Source organism: Stegostoma tigrinum, chromosome 9 (assembly GCF_030684315.1).
Source record: "Stegostoma tigrinum isolate sSteTig4 chromosome 9, sSteTig4.hap1, whole genome shotgun sequence".
NCBI lineage: Eukaryota > Metazoa > Chordata > Chondrichthyes > Orectolobiformes > Stegostomatidae > Stegostoma > Stegostoma tigrinum.
The window spans coordinates 25,128,711-25,150,404 of NC_081362.1; the positions used below are offsets into that span (position 1 = coordinate 25,128,711).

Below are 21,694 nucleotides of genomic sequence, written 5' to 3' on the forward strand. Positions count from 1 at the left end.
TCCTGGTGACCATGTTCCTAAACTAAACCAGTAATATCTGGCTGCACTTGGCCTGTACCCCTCCCAATCTTTCCTATTCATGTCTTCTAATTCTAACTGTACCTGAATCTACCAGCCTCAAGAGAGTGGATATTTTGCAAAATATCCAAAGGGCTATGCTAACCTTGCATGGGCAGAACACCGTCACTTGTGCATCAACAAAGTGGCATTGCCTGAAAGTCTAAAGGGAGTAGACCTCAGACCAATCTGAGCAAAGTATGAATGCCAAGTATGATGAAACGCTACACAAGCTAGGCCTGTTTCCTGACAAATTTAGTCAGGTGATTTGACTGAAACAAGATTCTGAGGGGATGTGACTGGGTGGATGTGAAAAGATGTTTCTTCGTGTGGGTGAATAAAGAACTAGGGGTCATAGCTTTAAAAGTAAGGGAGTGGCAGTTTAAAACTGAGGAGGAAGCATTTTTTTAATTTTGAGGATTGAGAGCCTTCCACTGAGAGAGGTACTTCATAACCAAGGGGATGAAAGATTATTCTGGTATGCAGGAATGTCGAGTTGAGGTTAAAACCAGTGCAGCTGTGATCTTGATGAATGATGGAGTAGGCTTGAAGTTGCTGCTGTTCTTTGTTTAAATATTCATAACTCAATTGGGATGCCCTTTGGTTGGTGTCCTGGCACAATAAGTCACAGGTACCTTCTGATATCAGTCCTTGGGATGCTCAGTAAGTCTGTACCCCTTGGCCAGGGAGTGGGTTACTGGATCTAGCATAACCTGTCTGAGGTGTGCTAGCCCCACTGAGCGCTGTACAAATATCAGTTAATCTGATTGCTCATTGTTCAGGGCTACCTAGCTAAGTCACTTGTGGCTAGGCCATGATCAGCCCTAGGGGTCTTCTAATTAAAAATCAGGATGGAGCCAGTGCTTTGGGAGAGATGCTAGGAAATTCAATTGTGGGGACTGGAATTGGAATCCTCAGATGAAGAGGGGATCGCAATACTGAAGGAATCTATAAAAAATTAGGGATGATTTTGGTATGGAAAAGAAGAGGGGTCATTTTGAAGAGGGGGAATGAGGGCTTGTCATTAACTATAAGCAGCATGTTTTGTCTTCCATGAATGGCCAGTGTCCTACTCACTGCTACTGGCATTTTTATTTGATATGCTTAGGGCTGGGGGTTATAATGGACTGGTGAAGATTAGTTAGGAGGGTGGCATTTGGGGAAGTGCAAAGCATATGAATTTGACGAAGAGCACTACTATGAAGGACATGTGTACATTTAGGGATTCACAAAGATTTAAAAAACTAAGCCTAAGATTCACTGTCCAAGGAGTGATCACTGTTACCTTTTCATCATGCTGTAAGTAACACATGTAATGGAAAGGAAATAGCTGATCCCACCTGGAGTGGGTGAGGTGGAGTGCTTCATTCAGATCAAAATCAAAGGCCCTCCCTCACAGTGTGAGGCATTTTTAAAGGACAGTACCATTTTGCAGACACAAGCTGAAGCTGAAATGAGTCTTTGCCCTACTGTGGGCAGTCCCAATCCTTGCCCAAGCATTCCTCAACATAGCACACAGGATGGAAAATTAATTCCACCGATACTGATGATGCAGTAGCTGGTTGCCTGTCTGGGAAGATGAAACTTAGTTGACAAATAGCAATTACCTTGCCTGCAGGAGCTGGTGGCTTCACACTTGACAATGAAATATCATGTACTAAGCATGAATGAACTCAGTGTTATGCTGTTTGTGGTTAGACCGATTCTCTCGCAGCTGATGGTGTAAAGTAATCATAGTTAGCAATATGAAAATTTATTGCCTCACCTATGTCATCTGAATGCCCTCAGGTTATTGTCTTCTGTTCCTTTTTAAACTGTATGTTTCTGGGTTCCACAGCTGAGATGAAAGTTGCCTGGCGTACAGTGGAACCTGTTGGATTTAGAGCTTAGTTTGAGTAACCCCAGGAGCATTTACGGCTAAGGGGCTGAAATGTCCTGACTATGTCCCGCTCAGATGCGGGTATATCTTTCTCAGCTGTAACTTGGCATATGACTGAGTGCCAGGTAAGGTGGAGATGGAAGGCACATCTGGAGTGTCCTGAGGGGGGTGATTTAGAAATGTAAGGTTCCTTCTCTAGCTGGATGCCTACTGGCACTGCCTGCCTCCATGTGGGGAAGGAGAACCTGGAGTGGAGGTCTGATTCCCTCTTTTCCTGTGTCACTTTTGGTGTTGACCACCAGTGCTATGACTCTACAATAGAGTTCTATTGGTCTGTTGAATACACTAAGTGCTGGACCTGGCTGTCTGTAGCAGCTGTTAACCTGGCCATGAAAGCATCCAACTGTTTGCATGCCCGAGGTGGCAGGGTCTTAAGTGTGTTGCTTCAGTCATATGTTAGGTTGCCCAGTGCCCCCAACACATCTGTCTATTGATTCTGTATCTGCTTGTGTGTCTGTATGAAATCTTGAATTTCCCACACCACGGGGTCTTTTTCAGCCTAGAACTAAGTACGTGCTTGGTATCCAGCAAACCTCTGAATGCCAGCAACCTGAGATGTTTCTTTCCGAACCAGCTCTGTAGACAAGGCAGTGGTAGGCATCCAGCTGGAGAAGGAACCTTACATTTCTAAATCACCCCCCTCAGGACACTCCAGATGTGCCTTCCATCTCCACCTTACCTGGCACTCAGTCATATGCCAAGTTACAGTTGAGAAAGATATACCCGCATCTGAGCGGGACATAGTCAGGACATTTCAGCCCCTTAGCCGTAAATGCTCCTGGGGTTACTCAAACAAAGCTCTAAATCCATTTGCAGATGCTATTAACTCTAATCATAAGGCACATGAGTGTAAGTATCTGATGGGGAGTTCAGAAGGCAGCCTTGCCAGAGCTTCATCTAGAGCGTCTGGGCTTTCATCTTTTTGAGGGGGAGAAGGGCATGTTTTGCAGGGTGACTCTGACCACAGAGCAGTGGATATCTCACTGGTGCCTGCAGAAGACTAAAGATAATGTAACAACTAAATGTTAGATTAAATTCTCTGGGGGTGATGGGAGTAAGCAGTAATTTATACAGTAAACAAAGTTGCTGGAAAAGCTCAGTGTCTGTGGAAAAAAAAAATCAGTTAATGTTTTAGGTCTGGTGACTCTTCCTCAGAACTGTTGCTTTTCCAGCTACTTTTTTTAAAATTCCTGAGTTACAGCATCTACAGCTCTTTCAGTTTTTATTAAAACTTTGTACCCAGTTGCTGGGACTCAGAACCTTTTAGGCTTCCCCACAATAGGGTTCCAGCCTTCATTTGCAAGTGCCAGAATCCTGTCCTTATATGTGGTGAGGAGATGAATGCCTCTATCAGCATCCTGGTTCTCTTAGCCTTGTCATACTAGTTTAAAAAAAACATCTGAGAAATAGAGAGGTTGAAGGTGGTGAATGTGGATGACGTAGTTTAGTGCTGGTACAGGGTATGGCGGGGGTGGGGGGGGGATGCGGTGATGGGATAGTATAGCGAGTTGTCCTGTATCAGTAGGAGGCATGCAGAATTTTAGATTGCAGGATGTTGGGTGAGTGAGTGAGATTGGCAGGGACGGTTGTCAGGGCTCCTGAAGGGAGTGAGTCCTTCCTCCATATATTTCCACACTCCTCTTCCCAACCAACTCCCCACCCCAATCCAAATTGAAATAATATTTGTTAAATGCAGCACTGTTTGAATGGGGTCTATTCTTGTGAGGGCCTTTTGTTTTCTTATAAAATACAATTCCCTGGCTGAGCTTAGATATCAACTGATGTTCGTGTTCGTGTTTGTGTTGCTTTTAATCTGAACGAGTTGGTGATTTCACCGGCGGTGGCGCCTTATGCATTTAGAGTTTTTTTTTGCCTTTCCCCAACTCCGCTGACTGTTTGTTTGTGTCAGCTTGTTGCTGCTGACTTTTGTTATGGGGTAATTCAGAAAAGCTAGGCCATTGAAACTGACCAAAATGTCCTCCTAGGTTCCAAGGTTATCTGAGTTGATTTTTTTTTAAAGAAATCTGTTCAAAACTGTACTCCAGTCTTTTGGTTTAGTCCTTGCTAAAATATAATCTTGGTGTAGAAGCAAGCCATTTGGCTCATTGAATCCACACTGACCCTCCCAAGACCATCCCACCCAGATAGAATCTCCTACCCTATCCATGTAATCCTACACTTTCTGTAGCCACTCCACCCAATCAACACATGCCTGGACTGTGGGAGGAAACCAGAGCTCCTGCAGAAAACCCACATGGCAAGTCACTCCAGAGTAGAATCGAACCTTGGTCCCTGGTACTGCTGACAAATGAGCCACTGTTCTGCCCATATGTGTATTTTTGTTAACTATATTGGAACTGTCTGCACTAGCTGGTTTGTTTATAGGTTATAGGTAATAAATGGAAGGATACTCGACAGTAATTGTTTCAGATATGAAGTATGAATATAGATATATCTCGTAAGAGTGTCTCTCTTTTTAATTGCTTAAAATTTTTTGATGCTCTTCAATCTGCAGACGAATCCCATTGGAAGACATTCCTGAAGATGAAAATGAGTGTGCTGCCTGGCTTCATAAACTATATCAAGAAAAGGTGAATTCACTTTTCTCGTGGCAAAAGAATATTAATTGAATTATTCATGACAGTTTCATGTGATCACTCTTCAGGGGAGTACTTGTTTTCTGGAAGGCTGCAAGAATCCACCTCCTACTGGTGCTAGTTTGATTTAAGACACCAAAAACTTCTAAGTTATTGATAACTACCAATCGAAAGAGAAGTGAAATAATAGACTGCTTTGGTTTGCTTGCTGCAAACTTGTGCACATATTATGTCTTGAAAAAATAGAACACTGTAGGGAATCTAATCTAAAATGGATTACTGTTGGTGCTATGTGCTGCTGAGAGTTGGAATAAGAGTTTAGGGTAGATAAATCAGTGGCTGAGTAGACAGTGCAGTGGGCAAGGATTCAAATTTTTGGATCATTTGGGGTCTGTTTTTGGGCAGAAGAGACCTGTTCAAAACAGATTTGCTTTCTCCTGAGCTGAAGGTCTGGTGAGGGAGGTGTGGGTGGCAATATCCTAGCAGGGAGATTTGCTAATTCTGTTTGTGTGCCTAAAACTAGTGAAGAGGCAAGTTGGGGGGGGGGGGGTGGAGGGGTGGAGGGGTGATCCCTAAGAAGTAGGGAGAATAGAGACATCTGGGGATAGTTTGAAAGCCAGAGAGCAAGTTATTTAGACAAGGCAGATAAGACCAAGTCCGAGAACAAGGTAACTCTCTGAAGAATTAAACTGCATTTGTTTCAGTGCAAAGCGTCTGCAGGTAAGGCAGATGAACTTGGGGCACATATGGAAATATGGAACTGGGTCACAATAGCTATTGCAGAAACATGGCTGAAGGAGGGACAGGATTGGCAGCACAGTGTTCTGGAGTTTAGGTGCTTGTAGGGAGGCAAGAGAGGAGAGGAGTGGCATTTTTGATTAGGGAAAACGTTACTGTTCTACTTAAGATATTTCTGAGAGACGTCTGGTGAAGTTATATGGGTGGAACTCCAGAAGGGGGTAATCACCTAGATGGGATTGTACCATAGGCACCCGAATAGTCAGTGGCAAACTAAGGAGCAAATACATAGAGAGACCTCTGATCTATGTAAGAATAACCGAGTTGTAATAGGGAATTTTAACTTTCCAAATATAGACTAGAACTTCCATAGCCTTGAGGGCTTGGATAATGACGAATTTTGTTGAATGTGTTTATTGTACCTATTAGAGAAGAAGCAAAACTTCTCATTTTCCCTGGCAAACAAAGTGGGGAAAGTGACTGAAGTGTTAGTGGGGGAGCACTTTGGGACCAGTGATCATAATTCTAATGGTTTTAAAATAGTGATGGAAAAGGACAGGCCTTGTATTATAGTTAAAACTCAGAGTATGGCAAATTTTGATGGTATGAGCCAGGAACTTCCAAAAGTTGACTTCAGTAGACTGTTTGCAGGTAAAGAAATGACTGGCAAATGGGAGGCTTTCACAAATGAGATAACAAGAGTTTAGAGGTATTACGTACCTCTTAGCGTGAAGGGTAAGGCTGGTGAGAGTAAGGAACAATGAATGAATAAACAGAGGCCCGGGTCAAGACTAAGGAGGAGGCATATGTTAATTAAAAGACAACCAGTGTCAAGTAACTCTTGCTTGAGGATTACAGGGGTTGTAAGGAATACTGTAAGGAGGGCAAAAAAAGAGGACATGAGGTAACATTATCTGTTAAGGCTAAAGATAATCCAGAAAGATTGTACAAGTACATTTTAAGAGAAACTAAAGAGAGAATAGGACCCCTTTTAAAGATCAATGAGGTCATCCATGTGTGGAATCACAGGAGATGGAAGAGGTACTAAATAAATATTTTATGTCCATATTTACTGTGGAGAAAGACATGGAGGCTTGAAAGTTTGGAAATAAATATTGATGTCTGAAAACAGTCCATCTTACAGAAGAGGTGGTTCTGGAGGCACACAAATATAAAGGTGGATAAATCTCCAGGGCCTGATCACGTGTATCAGAACATTTTTTTGGAAGTCAAGGAAGAAATTTGCGGGGTCCCTACCAGAGATCTTTGCATCAACAACAGCCATGGACACTAGAGGGGTGTCTAATGTGCCTTGCTGTCAGGAGATGCCTGGGAACTATAGACTCATAAGTCTGACATCCGGGGTGGGTATGTTGTTGGCGGGGAGCCTGAGATAGGATTTGCATGCATTTGGAGAGGCAGGGACTGATTAGTGATTGTCATATGTTTTTGGGCATGGGAAATTGCGCGTCACAAACTTGAGTTTTTTTTTGAGGATGCAACCACAAAGATTGAGGGCAGAGTGGTCAATGTATTCTGTGTGCACTTTAGTAAAGCATTTGATAAGGTTTCACGTGGCAGACTGATTAATAAAGTTAGATCACGTGGGAATTCGGGGAACGTTTGCCAATTTGGTACAAAATTGATTTTTGTGGTAGGAGACAGGGTGGTGGTAGAGGGTGGTTTTTTCGGATTGGAGGCCTTTGATCAATGGTGTTCCAGAGAGATAAGTGTTGGGTCAGCTGTTTGTTAATTATGTAAATGATTTGGATGAAAATTTAGGATACATGGTTAGTAAGTTTTTTTTTGTGGTTGACTAAAATTGGCAGTACAGTCAACAGTGGAGGAGGTTATTATCTAAGATTACAGAGGGATCTTGATCAGTTAGACTAACCGGCTGTGGATGGCAGGTGGAGTTTAATTGGGATAAATGCAAAGTTTTTTGCATTTTGGTAATGGCAAATAAGGATAGGGCTTTCAGTTAACAGTTGAACCCTGCATGGTATTCTCAGACAGAGACATATTCAGGTACATATTTCTTTGGAAGTTGTCATAGGTAGACAGGGTGGTCAACAAGGCATTTAGCATGTTGCCTTCATTGTTCAGACTTTTGAGCATGGGAGTTAGAATGTCATGTTGAGATTCAACAGGATGTTGATGAGACCGCTTTTGGAGTACTGTGGACGGTTCTGGTTGCCCTACATAGGAAGAATTTTATTAAATTGGAGAGGGTTCAGAAAAGATTTACCAGGATGTTTCTGGGAATGGAGGGCTTGACTTATAAGGAGTGGCTGGATAGGCTGGGAGTTTTTTCACTGGGGTGTAGGAGGTTGAGGGGGTGACTTTTTTTAGAAGTTGATAAAATCATACGGAGCATAGATAAAGTGAATAGCAATAATCTTTTCCCTAGAATGGTGGAGTTCAAAACTAAGGGGGGTAACACAGTGGAGCTGGAGGAGCACAGTGGGCCAGGCAGTATCAGAGCGGAGCAGGAAAGTTGATGTTTCTGGTTGGGACTCTTCTTCAGGGAAAAACTAGGGAACATATTTTTAGTGAGATGAGAGATTTAAAAGTGGCTTGAGGGGCAATTTTTTCATTCCACACACAAACCATCCTCTGATCTTCCAGAGGAAGTGGTAGATGTAGGACAGTTACAATATTTAATTATTCATGTACTTCTCTGAATTTATTAAAGGTTTAGAGGAATATGGGCCAAGCACAGGCAAGTGGCATTAGTTTAGTTTGGGGGAAACTTGGCCAGCATGGATGAGTTGCACTGTAAGATCTGTTTCTGTGCTGTATGATTGAGTCTAAAATGTTGAATATTTTTCATATCAAGTAAAATTAATTTCACTTAGATTAACTTCTTTAAAATTATAATTGAAAGTAAAAGCTGTGACGTGTTAAGCAAGTACAAAGGTAGGAAAAGGGGTAAAGGAAGGAAAGAACAAAAGAAGCTCTCTGCTGGTTAGAGGGCAGGAGAGGTATGATAGCAGGAAAGCTGTGCTGCCCACATTTTAGCAAGCTTGGTTAATAGTTCTGCTGCTGAGTACTTCTTACCGATGCACATTGAAATCTCTGACCAAGTACATCGTGTGCCCTTGCCACCCTCTGCTTCCTCCCAGCAGTGTTCATTATGGACATCTGATACATCAGTTGAGTGGGTGGGTACGTGGTACTCAGGACGAGGTCTCCTTAATATGTTTGACTTGATGCCACAAGACTTCACTGGCCTGGAATCAAATGTTGAGACATCTCTGGACAGCACACTCCTGACTTCTACGCAATAGAATACCATGTCTGGGTCTGTCTTGAGGGTGATAAGACATGCTCAGGGTTGGATATGGTGTCATCTTGGTCATTGTCTGTAAGATTTCATTCCATGAGTGTGACTGATTTCTTACACTGGTGCTTGACAAGTCTAAGACAGTCCTGCCAATCTTGGCACCAGACCCTAGCGTTGCTAAGGAAGACCTACTGTCTCTTTTGCCATTGCCATTTCAACTGCATTTGTCAATGTCAGGTGGTCTGACTCTATTACTGTCTTCTTGTTTTTTGTTTTAAATGCTTTTTCCACTGTCAATACAATTGAATGGCTTGCTGGGCCACTTCAGGGTGCAGTTAGAATGGAGTAGAAGAAAACTCAACCTGAGACTCTCCCTTTTGGTATCAAGTGCTTTAAAACTTACAGCTCTGACTTCTATAATGTCATAAGTTCCCATTTTGTTCTTCCCACCACCTTCCTTCCTCACTCTTCCACTTTCACTCTTGTCCCATTACAAACCTGGGTCACCACAAGAACCCCAGATGGTATTTATTGATCCTGGGAGACAATGGACAGCCTGGGATGCATGTCACTTCTGGAAAGAACAATAGTCTGTGGCTGTAGAGAACAAGCCAAGAGTGGCAGTACTTGCTGCATCTTGCATCTTCCTTCCTACTGCTGTGCTCTTTTCCTTTTTATTTGACTGTAGCTGCTTTTTCATGCTCTTCCTGAATGCTTGCCTTCAGATATTCCCCCAGTCACCACAGGATTTACCATGAATTATCTCTAATCCCTGTCAACTTGAGTTTTCACTTGCAGAACATCTTTTATGTAGCAGATGTGAGTGACCTGTCACAGAATCTCAGAATTGTTATGGAGCTGAGGACGGCTGTTCAGTTTAGTATGTTTACACTGACTCTCCAAATGAGTGTTAACACTTTGTGCCATTCTCCTGTCTTTTCTGCATGACCGTGTATTATTTCTGTTCAGACACCAAGTGTTCTCTTGAATATCTCAAATGAACTTGTCTCCAATAGACTTCCAGACATTGTGCTCCAGACTGTTCTCTCTGCAAGAAAAGTTGGCTTTTTGGTTGCATTGCTAGAAATTAATTTAAACTTGTGCCTTTTGGTTTTCAGAACTTTTTACAAGTGTCTTCATTTTCTCTCTATCTACGGTCCAAGGGGAAGGCTGAGGTTTCCAACGGTCTTATGGCATTCCACATTATTTTTCAGATATCCCTCTAGCGTTCCAAAATTCAGCAACGAGCTCTGAAGTAAAAAGGTACTGACTGACTGACTGTCCAGCACTGTAGTCAATCTACTGGGACTTGAATCTGGCAGTTCCAGGAGCACTTGGGTTTTGTTAGTTGGAGACTTGATTGCAGTTTACGGGGCACTGTCCTTTTGGTTGACTCCCGTTTTTAATCTAAACCTCCAAACCAGTTAACAGTCCTCTGATTTCCTTCCCTTGAACACAGTGGTGGTGCATAAATGATCGCAATTTGACGCAGCACTCTGGTCTTGCCTGATTAAGCTTAGTTGAGGAATATTAAATCTGTTCTGGATAACTTGATCGGTAGATGACCTTCTTTCCTAAAGTGTTTCTAGTTTAATGGTATATTTCTTTGGCTGAAACCTGACTTTGCTGTATGCCAGGCAGGGCTCAGTGTCAAAGTCAGATAGCACCAAGCAATGAGGGTACTATTTAGGGTGAGATGCCTGGTGATACCACTTGGCTGGTAACAGTGGTGTGACCTTCTGTCTGCAGCACACTTTGTGGCACAGCTTGGTTTGGAAACATTTGTTTATCACAACATCCATTTAATAGCTAGTTCCAGTAATTTCTTTTAATAGGAAAGCCTCAAAGTAGCGAACCTTCACTGGAAACTTTGTTTTTTAAATCTGGCCAGATCAGTTTTTTCTAACCAGTCATACAGCACAAAAACAGATCTTTCGGCCAACCAGTCCATGCCAACCATAATCCCAAACTGGGTTGGCCCCACCTGCCTGCTATTGGCCCATATCTGTTCAAACATTCCTCATCCATGTACTCGGCTAAATTTCTTTTAAACTTTGTAACTGTACCTGTACCCATCACTTCCACTGGAAGGTCATTATACATACAACCCACTCTGTACAAAAAAAAACCTAATGTCTATTTTTGTATTAATGCTAAATGCGTTCTTAACCATCCTATCCAAATGTGATGTAATTCTTTGAAGTTTTGCGTACCTGAACCCCTAGGTCTCTCTGTTCTGTAACACTACCCAAAGCCCTACTTTTAATTGTATACGTCTTGCCTTCGTTTGTTTTACCAAAATGCAATATCTTGCACTTATCCAAATTAAACTCCATCTGCCAGCCTTCATCCATTGATCCAATTGATCAAAATCTCTATAATCTTAAGGAACCTTTTTCCACTGTCCATTATACCTTCAATCTTGGTGTCCTCCATGATCTTACTAACCATGTTTTGCATACGCTCACATATATAATTTTTATATAAATGACAGACAAAAAGGGGCCAAGCCCGAACCCTGTGGAACACTGCTGGTCATCGGCCTCTGGTCTGAAAAACAACCCACCACCATCACTGTCTGCTGTGGTTAAGCCAATTTTGTAAGCAGTTGTCAAGGTCACCCTGAATCCCACTAATTACTAATTAGTCTACCATGTGGAATCCTTTCAAAGACTTCACTAAAGCCAAAATAAACAATATCTGCCACTCTGCCCTGATCAATCATCTTGGTTACTTCCTCAAAGAAACTCAATTAACTTTTGATAATAAAATGTGAGGCTGGATGAACACAGCAGGCCAAGCAGCATCTCAGGAGCACAGCTTGACCTGCTGTGTTCATCCAGCCTCACATTTTATTATCTTGGAATCTCCAGCATCTGCAGTCCCCATTATCCCCAATTAACTTTTGACATGGTTTTGTGCGAGGAAAACTATGCTGACAATCCCTAACCATTCCTTGTCTCTCTGAATGCATTTAAATGCATATCTTTCAAAATCATTTCCAACAACTTATCCACCACTGAAGTCGGACTGTCAGGTATATAGGTGCCAGGTTTCTCCTTACAACCTCCTTAAAGGCTCAACATTAGTCATTCTCCAGTGTTTCAGCACCTCACTCGTATTTATATATCATTATACAAGTATTTCTGCAAGGGTCTCTGCAATTTCCTCCCTAACTTCCCACAAAGTTCTGGGGTGCATTAGATCAGGTCCCGGAGATTTATCCACCTTTTTATATTTTCTAAGACCTCCAGCATCTCCTCTTTGGTAGTCCGAACTGTTTTCAAAACATAAGTGTTGATTTTTCCAAGATTTCTGGCCTCTGTCTTTCTCCACAGTAAAAACTGACAAAATATTCATTAAATGTCTCCCATCTCCTGAGATTGTCCATGTTTGATATCTCTTTGATCTTTAAGGGGCCCTAATTTCTTTCTAGTTATGAAACACTTAAATTATGAATCCTTACTATTTACTTGCTGTTCTTATTGGATTTTAATTTCCTAATCTTGGAATGATAGTGTACAACATTGAAGTTCAAACACTTGTCCATGTATCTACCTTTTTGTGTAGTGTTTAATTATTGCTAAAATTACATGAAATTGTGATTTGCTGTGGGCCAGTTTAAATTGCTACATGCTTATTCAGTTTAAAATTTATTTAGTGTAGAGCTGAAGGTTTGGAATGCTGTGACACTTTTCATATGTTTGTATTTTGAAAAAAGGTGTTATGCAGAAAATTAACTGCATCTGATTTTTTTTTTACCAGCTTTCCAATGGTAAATTATTGGCTGAGTTATTAAATTATTCAGGCCTATTATACAAATGATAGTTGATATCGAGTGAGTATGATGAAAAGCAATACAGTCTAGCAAATATGGCATAAGTAGTGCTACTCTACTCTCAATGGCACACTTGAAATATGAGATTGTTCTGTGAAAAGCAATCGTGATTCTGATAACGAAATCACAGTTTAAGAAATTGTAGCTTTCCAAAACCATGTAAAAACATAGATTTACATGAGCTTAGAGCTCGTGGGACCACAGGTAATGTACGTGGATTGGCTCTGACAGATTGTAGACAAAAGGAACGTGGGATTGGTGCTTGAGACTGAGCTATTTGCGATCCATATTAATGATTTTGAGGTGACTCAGGCCACATCTCACTGGGATAGCGTGTGGGGAAATCTAATTCTGCTATTCCTGGAGTCATCAGTAAAGTTTTTAAAGTACACCAAATTCCTAGTTAGGCTGTCGGGCCCAAACTATTGAAAAACAGACAAAATTTCCGTGCTTAACAAGAACTACCATTTTATTACAAATAAATATATTAAAACAACAGGCAATTGACTATGAACTGTTGACTTTTTTTTGCCTCTGACTGGGTGGCTCTGTAGCCCAGTCCACAGGGTTTTGGGGTTTTGAGATGATCCTCTGCTTGTCAGGATTTTCTGTTTTTTTTTCTCAATACCCCTTCTCCAGATTCTTTTCACTACTTTGCAGGAAGCACAGGCAGTTGGTACATGAACTTAAGTTTTGGCTTTCGGTTAAAGACCAGAGTTTTCATCAGCTGGTGAGAGAAAATAAACTGGTTTACTTTAGGCTTTAGGTGTTTTACTGGAGAGAGACACACCATCTCCCCATGCACAAAAACAGAAGTTGCTGGAATAGCTCAGCAGGTCTGGCAGCATTTGTGAAGGGAAAAAAAAATCAGTTAACGTTTCTGGTCCAGTAACCCTTCTCCAGAATGGAGGAAGGGCCGCTGGACCCAAAACGTTAACTCTGATTTTCTCTTTACAGATGCTGTCAGATCTGCTGTGCTATTCCAGCAAAGATAGCAGGAACTGCAGATACTGGAGAATCTACGATAACATGGTGTGAAGCTGGATGAACGCTGCAGGCCGAGCAGGAAAATTTGATGTTTCTGGTCGAGGCCCTTCTTCAGAAAAAGGGCCTCGACCCGAAACATCAAACTTTTCTGATGCTGCTTGGCCTGCTGTGTTCATCCAGCTTCACACCGAGCTATTCCAATAGCTTCTGTTTTTGTTTCTGATTTACTGTATCCCTAGTTCTTTTGGCTTTTATCTCCCCATGTAGCAGCCCAAAGCCTCTGTCAGTATCATTCATAGCTATAAGCTGTTCAGCTACCCAGTTGGACGGCTATTGTCAGGTTGATTTGGCTTTCTTCATCCACAACTGGTCATGACATCACAAACCAATCAGCAACTCCCTGCTGGCTGAATCTCACTTCGTACACATCTGAATCCATCCCATCTCAACAGTCTTTCCCAGTTCTCCAGCAAAGCAGCAGTGTAAAGATGACTTGCGTTTTTCAATAATTTTTTGTTTATAACAGTCCTTTCTCCATTCATCCTGCAATCAAAACTACAGTAAAATAAAATGTGGTCTTTACAGTGTAACATGCTCAAATTTTCTACAGAATGCCCAGCTTCTTCTCAGTGACTGGGCGGCACAGCCATCTCTGCAAGATGGCATGTGTGAATTGGCTGGATGAATGGTGGGTAGAGGAGTGAGGAGGCTGCTGAAGTGCCTCTCCAATTGCTCGGTTTCTCCATTCCTACTGTGGCTTTGTTCATATAAGTAAATGTCACTTGAGCCATGGAGTCACATGAAAAAAATGGGTGTGCTATGGGATTAATCATCTTGAAGTGTCAGGTTTTTATACTGAAAATGTTGAAAACCACTGGGATAGAAGGAAGGTATGGCCTACTTTTGTTATAGTTCTAAAGAAGACAGAGTCATAGATATATGCAGACAGAAACAGACCTTCTTGGTCCAACTCATCCATGCCAACCAGATATCCTATACAAATGTAGTTCCATTTGTCAGCATTTGGCCCATATCCGACTAAACACTTATTCACATACCCATACAGATGCTTTTAAATGATGTAACTGTACCAGCCTCCATCAGTGCTTCTGACAACTCATTCCATATATGCACCACCATCTGTGGACAAAGTTGCACCTTGGGTCCCCTTTTTTTATCTTTCCACTCTCTCCTTAAACCTAAAGCCCTCTAGTTTGACTCCCTTACCCTGGGGAAAATACTATGCTTATTAATCTTATCCATGCCCCTCATGATTTTACAAACCTCTAAAAGGTCACCTCTCAGCCGCTGATGCTGCAGGGAAAGTATCCCCAACTTATTCAGCCTCTGCATATAGCTCAAAACTTCCAACCCTGGCAACATCCTCAAATCTTTTCTGAACCCTTTCTAGTTTCACAACATCCTCCCTATAGCAGGGAGATCAGAATTGCATGTGATACGCCAAAAGTGGCCAAACGAATACCCTGTACAGCTGCAACATTATCTCCCAACTCCTGTACTCTGTGCACTGACCAATAAACGCAGGCATACCAAGTGCCTCATTCACTAACCTACCTACCTACCTGTGACTCTACTTACCATGAAGTGTATAAGACCTTCCCTGATTTGCCTTTCCAAAATGCAGCACTCGAATGCATCTAAATTAAACTCCAGCTGCCACTCCTCTGGTCCATTGGCCCTTCTGATCAAGGTCCCGTTATACATGGAAGTAATTTTCTTTGCTGTCCTCTACACCACCAATTTTTAGTGTCATCTGCAAACTTACTAACCATACCTCCTATGCTCATATGCAAATCATTTTGTATGAATGACAAAAAGCAGTGGAGCCAGCAACCGGCCCTTGTGGCACACTGTTGGTCACAGCCTCCAGTCTGAAAAGAAAACCTGTGCCACCACCCTCCTGTCTTCTACCTTCAAGCCAGATCTGTATCCAAATAGCTAGTTTTCCCTGTGTTCCATGTGATCTAACGTTGCTAATCTGTACTATGAGGAATCTTGTTGAATGCCTTAGTGAAGTCCATATAGATCACATCCACTACTCTGCCCTCATTGATCCTCTTTGTTCCTTCAAAAAACCCAATCAAGTTAGTTAGACACGATTTCCCATGCTCAAAACCATGTTGACGATCCCTAATCAGTCCTTGCCTTTCCAAATAAATGTAAATTCTGTCCCTCAGGATTCCCTTCTACAATTTACCTACCACCCATGTCAGGCTCACCGCTCTATACTTCTTGGCTTTTCCTTACCACCTTTCTTGAATGGTGATGTAATGTTAGCCAACTGCCAGCCTTCCAGCACTTCACCTGTGGATTTTAAAAAAAAATCTCAGCAGGGGCCCTCAGCAATCTCTTCCCTTGCTTCCCATGGAGTTCGAGGGTGCACCTGATTAGGTCCTGGGGACTTATCCATCTTGATGCATTTTAAGACATTCAGCACCTCTTCCTTTGTGATATGGGCACTTTTCAAGCTGTTGCTATTTATTTCCCCATGTTCTGTCTTCTTTATTCGTCTCCACTGTAAACACTGCAAAATACTTGTTTAGCATCTCCCCATCTCTTGCAGTTCCACATATAGATGGCCTTGCTGGTCTTTAAGTGGCCCTATTCTGTCTGTGGTCACTCTTTTTTTGTCTTTAATGTATTGTAAAATACTCCTACTACTTGTATTCACTTAATCTCTGCTGTCCATACCTGACATATGCTTCCTCCTCGACAAAATCCTCTATTTTTCTCTCTAGTCATCCAGCATCCCTACATGTACAAGCCTTGCCCTTTACTTACAGATATCTGTCCCCGGTCGGCTTTTGAACGTTCTTGCCAGTACCATCAGAATTGGCCTTCCTCCAATTCAGAACTATAACTTTTAGATCTGGTCTATCCTTTTCCATCACTATTTTAAAGCTAATAGAATTATGGCCTCTGGCCCCAAAGTGCTCCCCCACTGACACCTCAGTCACCTGCCCTGCCTTATTTCCCAAGAGTAGGCTACGTCGCTGGACTCAAATAATTAACTGTTCCTCTTTGTAGATGCTGCTTTGATGCTAATGCTCTTATCCTTGTTTTCAAACCACTCCATGGTCAGGCCCGTTCCTCTGTCTAATGTCCTTCAGCTCCCGTACCTTCAGACATTAATATTCCTACAGTTCTGATTTCCTGAATATCTTTGTTTTTTAAATACTCCACCACTGGCTGTGCTTTCAGCTGACAAGGCCTTGAGACTCTATTGTTTTAATGAGCATCTTAAGAGAAGGAGATTAGTCACTCTCTTTGACCAAAATTGATTGTTTTGCCCTAATCTCTGGTTGGGAGTCAAATTTTCTTTCATGATACTCTTCTGAAAGATCTTGGAATATCTTGTTATGGTTGTAAATTATAAAAATGTAAGTCGTGCTTTAGTAGTACTTTTTTTAATGTAAAGAGAAGTATGCAATTAATTTTTTTTTAAAACGTGAAGCTTGCCGGTTCCTTCCCCTCTGCTGTAGAAAATGGTAGAGGGTATACTAGGGATTCTCAAAAGGAGATGAGGAATTGACCAAATTAATTGTATATAATTTCAAAATGGAATGATCTTGATGTTTCATTAATGCAGTACGCACATGTGAAATGATGGCAAGTAGTCTCTTTTCAGGTGACTAACAGTTAAGCTTCCTGCAAAGAGTTTTTGGGCTTTTTGTCACTCTTGTATGGTTGTTGCTAAGTTTTATTTAGACTATACTGGGATCATTTTAGATTTATCAACCTTTGTAAACACTGCAGTGGACTGTCCAGAAACTGTCCCTGATGTTTGAAGAGGAAAAAAGAATTCTAAACTTTACTGTTTGTTCTGTAGTTTGCTGGAACACTCACCTTCAATGCATTAATTACTCTAAATGTCTGCAATAAAGAAATATGATTCTGGGTATGAAATAATATTTTTGTGTAATGCAAGTTTGTGTTATTCAGCCTGATTTTCCTCATGGCTTCTTTTTATTCTGTTCATTAGACATACAAACACAATTTTAAACAACAACATGGTGTCAAGCCCAGTATGTTGTATAACTTGAGCCTGAAGAAAGCACAGCGAAATGCATTTGCACATTGTCATACTTGTGTTGTGATTCCATCTCACTTCATGCACAAGTTGTAATACCCTTACACATAAATGCGTCATCTGACTATAGAAATGACCAGAAGAACCCAAGACACAATATACAAATAATATCTTCGGTGAACCTTTTTTGGTTTAGTTTATTTTTCACTAAAATATACCATCTGTTTCTAATTCTAGGACTTGCTGCAAGTGGACTACTTCAAAAAAGGCTTTTATCCAGGCACTCCAATTGTACCACCAAAACGACCATGGGTCCTTGTAAACTGGCTGATCTGGGCTGCTTTGCTGCTGTTTCCTTTATTTAAGTTAATCGCTAACTTGATCTGCAATGGATCTTCCTTGACCCTAATTACTTTCTCACTTATCATTGTTGCAGGTAAGTCCTGAGGATTTGTGTTTCTGTCAAGAATGTGCAGCATGGCTCGGCATGAGTTTGAATTGTCAATAGTAAATATGATGTCAGATGTAAAGAGATGTAAACACCTTTTGCTGTGCCAAATCTTCAAATCTTCAATGTGAAAATTCTCTTTTGTATTTTAAAGTTGGTGCTGATTTTTCCAAATATACAAATTTTCATCTCTGGCCTCTCTTTGTTCAAATATACACCCGCTATATTTTTTCCCGAGTAGCAAGTATCTTACAAGGTCTTTTATTTTGATTCTGTCATGAATTTTTTCATTTATTGCTGGATGTCACTGTGGAGATTTGATGTTAATGCATGTGCATGCTATTTTGAGCAGATGATAGTTATCATTCTTTGTTAAAGTAAATAATAAAAATAAACAGTTCTACCTAATGGAGCCTTTTTCTGAAAGATTAGATGAGCCTTTATCATAACTGCTCAACAATTTACAAATTCAAGATGGTTTCCAATTTATAGAATCTTCTCTAAGCTAGTTAGCTGATCTCTGCTTCGTGATGGTTAAGGCTCTGCAGGAAATCTGTTCCAGGGTTAGGTAGGAGATAATTAGCCAGCTTTCGATTCCTCATAACTGTATGCTGTCATCTAATCCTGCAGTAGGCAATATTCCTCTATTAAACCAGTCAGTGTTGGCTTTTTATTTTTTTTTTTTAGTTTTCTTTCATTCCCAAAATCACTGATCCACAGTTTTTTTTTTTGTTTGACTGTGCATCTTTAGCCCTACAGTCAGCATAAGTTTTCCATACTTCCAGTTGCTTTTAGATCATTCCCTCATTGGTCCTTTTGAGCATTTCCCATTCCTTGGCAGCCACCTTTTCTCCAGAGGCCACCATCAACAAGGAGATTCAACAAAAGAGCAGCTGAGAAAGCTCATCTGTCCACAAAAACTACAGTAACAAGTGATAGCAAATAAGTCAGATATACAGGTGGTTCTCATCACTGTACTACTTGGAGATCTTGAATTCTCAGCTATTTGGGCACTAAAGAGATATTCCATTGTATTAAGTGACAGCTAATAGTCTTTTGGGCTTTTAGTTCTTTGCTGGAAGTTCTGGAATTGTCTTCTGTTAGCCTTCTTCCTTAATACTCCCTGTGTATCTTTTTTAAACCGTGAATTATATATTAAGGAAAATGTTTTTTCAAGCAGTTAATGAAGGTAGGATTAGATTTGGACCTGAAATAGCTAAAGCCCCTGTTAATGTGAATAGCCAACCCACCTAATGTTGAGGCTCATTCATGAGTTAATGATTGGGAGAATGAGTAGCACCTGTAAAATTGTACACTACAAAGTAGTCAGTGCAATCATGAAGTGAGAAGGGAGTCTTGATGAAACAAGATAACTTGCAGACTAGATTCTTTCCTAAGATGAAATATTCTGTGTTTTGGTTTTAAAAATTATACTTGCATAATTTTTTTTATTTGCCACTGCCACTTGTGTGATGATGTTATTTTTAAAATAATAAACATTTGACTTCATATGTTTTAATGCAGCAAAATACCTTCAGACTATTTTGCAATGAAGTTTTGGATCTGAGCTAAAATACATGGAAAGGTTAGGGAAAGTTGAAGGAGTTTGGTGAGGCAAATGTACTAAATAAGAGCAATCCAGACCGTAGCAATTAGGAGAAAGCTACCACCAATGAAGCTGTATAACATTAACAACGCCTTCAAGTGTACACACTGAGGCCTAACTACAAACTATTATTGACGGATCACCTGAAGTTTGAGAGGATGAACTTTGGTCAAAACAGCTGGAAAACAAATTCTCTACCAGCTTACTCGTGCCATGCAATGCTGTCCCCAGGCCATCCATCAAAATCCATGACGAGTCCTTTGACAATGTGGATCATTTCCCGTGCCTTCTCTCAGTGCGAGCAGACATTGCTGATGAAATCCACCATCAACTCTGAGGTCTTCAGCTGCCTAAGGAAGATGGTGTTTGAAGCCCTAGACGTTAAACTCCACACCAAGTTCATGGTCTACGGAGCAGCCATGATCCACAGCCTCTTGTATGTGTAGGAAACATGAATGATGTACAGCAGACACTTCAAATCCCAAGAATTATCACCAGTGCTGCCTTCATAAAATTCTGCCAATGTGAACATCCTCTCCCAGGCCAGTACCCCCAGAATAGAGGCTGAAGTCAAGCATAACCAGCTGAGATTGGCAACCACAGTTTGCACGTGTCCAACACACAACTCCCTAAACAAGTGCGCTACTGTGCTCTGCAATGGTAAGCAATCAATAGGAGAACAGAAGAAACCTGACCAAGACACCCTGAAAGCCACCCTAAACATGCAGCATTCCCACTCAACTTGGAATTATTTGCTCTAGAATGGAGAAACTGGAGAGAAGCATTTGCAAAGGCACCGGTGCTTGACCAGTGCCTTGATACGGGGGGCACTGGCCTAGGTGAGGATGTTCATGTAGTTATATCAAACCTGCCAGTGGATTTGCAGAAGTTTATGAAGGGAACACTGGTGATAACTGCAGGGTTTTGAGATGTCTGCAGCAAGTAGTCCACATTTTCCATGCATAAATGACTGGACAAATGGAAATGGAAAAGGATAACATGTAAACTTTTTTGGCAGGAACCAGCAGAATGATTTCACCCTGTAGTATGATATGGAGACAGACATCAAAATCAAGTCAGATCTCCCTTGAAGGCCAAAAATTTTCTAATTTTACTGTGTTGCAAACACAACACTGAAATTTAAAATATTTGACCTTCAAAATAGTCCCACTGATTCCTGACCAGATGACTTGAATAACCAAGACAAAGTTTATAGTTTTAACAAAAACATTAATTATTTATTATATAATACAGTAGTTTAGCAAAGCAGAGATAAACAATTGGGTAATCTAATGTTTGATTTTAAACTGGAATCAGAAATGAGTTGGGATTTTCAACACTCACTGTCTGCCAGACACACATCGAAAGGTTAAATCGAAAGAAAAATAAGAGCTGTAACTAGTCAGTCCACTTAAGCAGTTTTCAAAATTCATAATTTTTCAGGCATATGGAATTGTATTTTGGTTTCCGAAGACACTGGTCAAGGCATGTAGCTTCCAGTAGGCACTAAGGAATATTCACTAATACTTACAGCTGGGATTCTATTCTCTGAACTTTCAATAAGTTGATAATGAGAGGATAACCAGAGAGCAATCTGATCTCCTTTCTGTGGCTTTGACAACCACAATCCTTCTGACAACACGTACTGTTCAAAACAGTTCAAACTTTAGTTCCTTGTTTTTAGCATTGTCCTTGTCTTTGTTAATTTGGATGTCATCAACATCCCAGCAATAGCTCTGTTAGCGTTCGAACACCTGCCATCTGTTTGAGCATAACTCAAAACTCTGGAGAAGGATTGCAACATACAGTTTCTTCAAACGAGAATCAACCTGCAATTAATTTACAGACCTACCTTCAAACAAATATCAGGTTTTGTACTATTTGTTTTCATTTAAGTGTAAGCATCAACTTGTTTCTGAAGGGTCACCTTTTGCTGTCAGCTGACAGCTCACAATTTACAGCTCCAAACAAAAATGATAAAGTTAAAATAATGAAGTGTCACCTTTCACTTTGGTATTTGCATTAGGAGAAGAAAAATTTTAAAATGAGTTGATATTTGGCAAGGATGTAACGAAACGATGTGTCCTATTGAAGTAGTTGTCAGTTTTGAGCATTAAAAGGGGAAACTAATTACAGAGCAATATGAA

At 40.9% G+C, this 21,694-nt stretch overlaps 1 protein-coding gene across 3 annotated transcripts in view; it reads left to right on the forward strand.

The window, feature by feature from the left end:
- agpat4 (1-acylglycerol-3-phosphate O-acyltransferase 4 (lysophosphatidic acid acyltransferase, delta)) overlaps nucleotides 1-21,694 on the forward strand; it is a 174,503-nt gene that overhangs the window by 124,693 nt on the left and 28,116 nt on the right. For all 3 annotated transcript variants that reach the window (XR_007248158.2, XM_048536764.2, XM_048536763.2), the window contains exons 7-8: nucleotides 4,512-4,587; nucleotides 17,731-17,929. Coding sequence is in view for 2 of the 3 variants with exons in the window: in XM_048536764.2 (XP_048392721.1) it covers nucleotides 4,512-4,587; nucleotides 17,731-17,929 (275 nt within the window). In the remaining variant the exon portion in view is untranslated. The remainder of the gene's footprint in view (nucleotides 1-4,511; nucleotides 4,588-17,730; nucleotides 17,930-21,694) is intronic.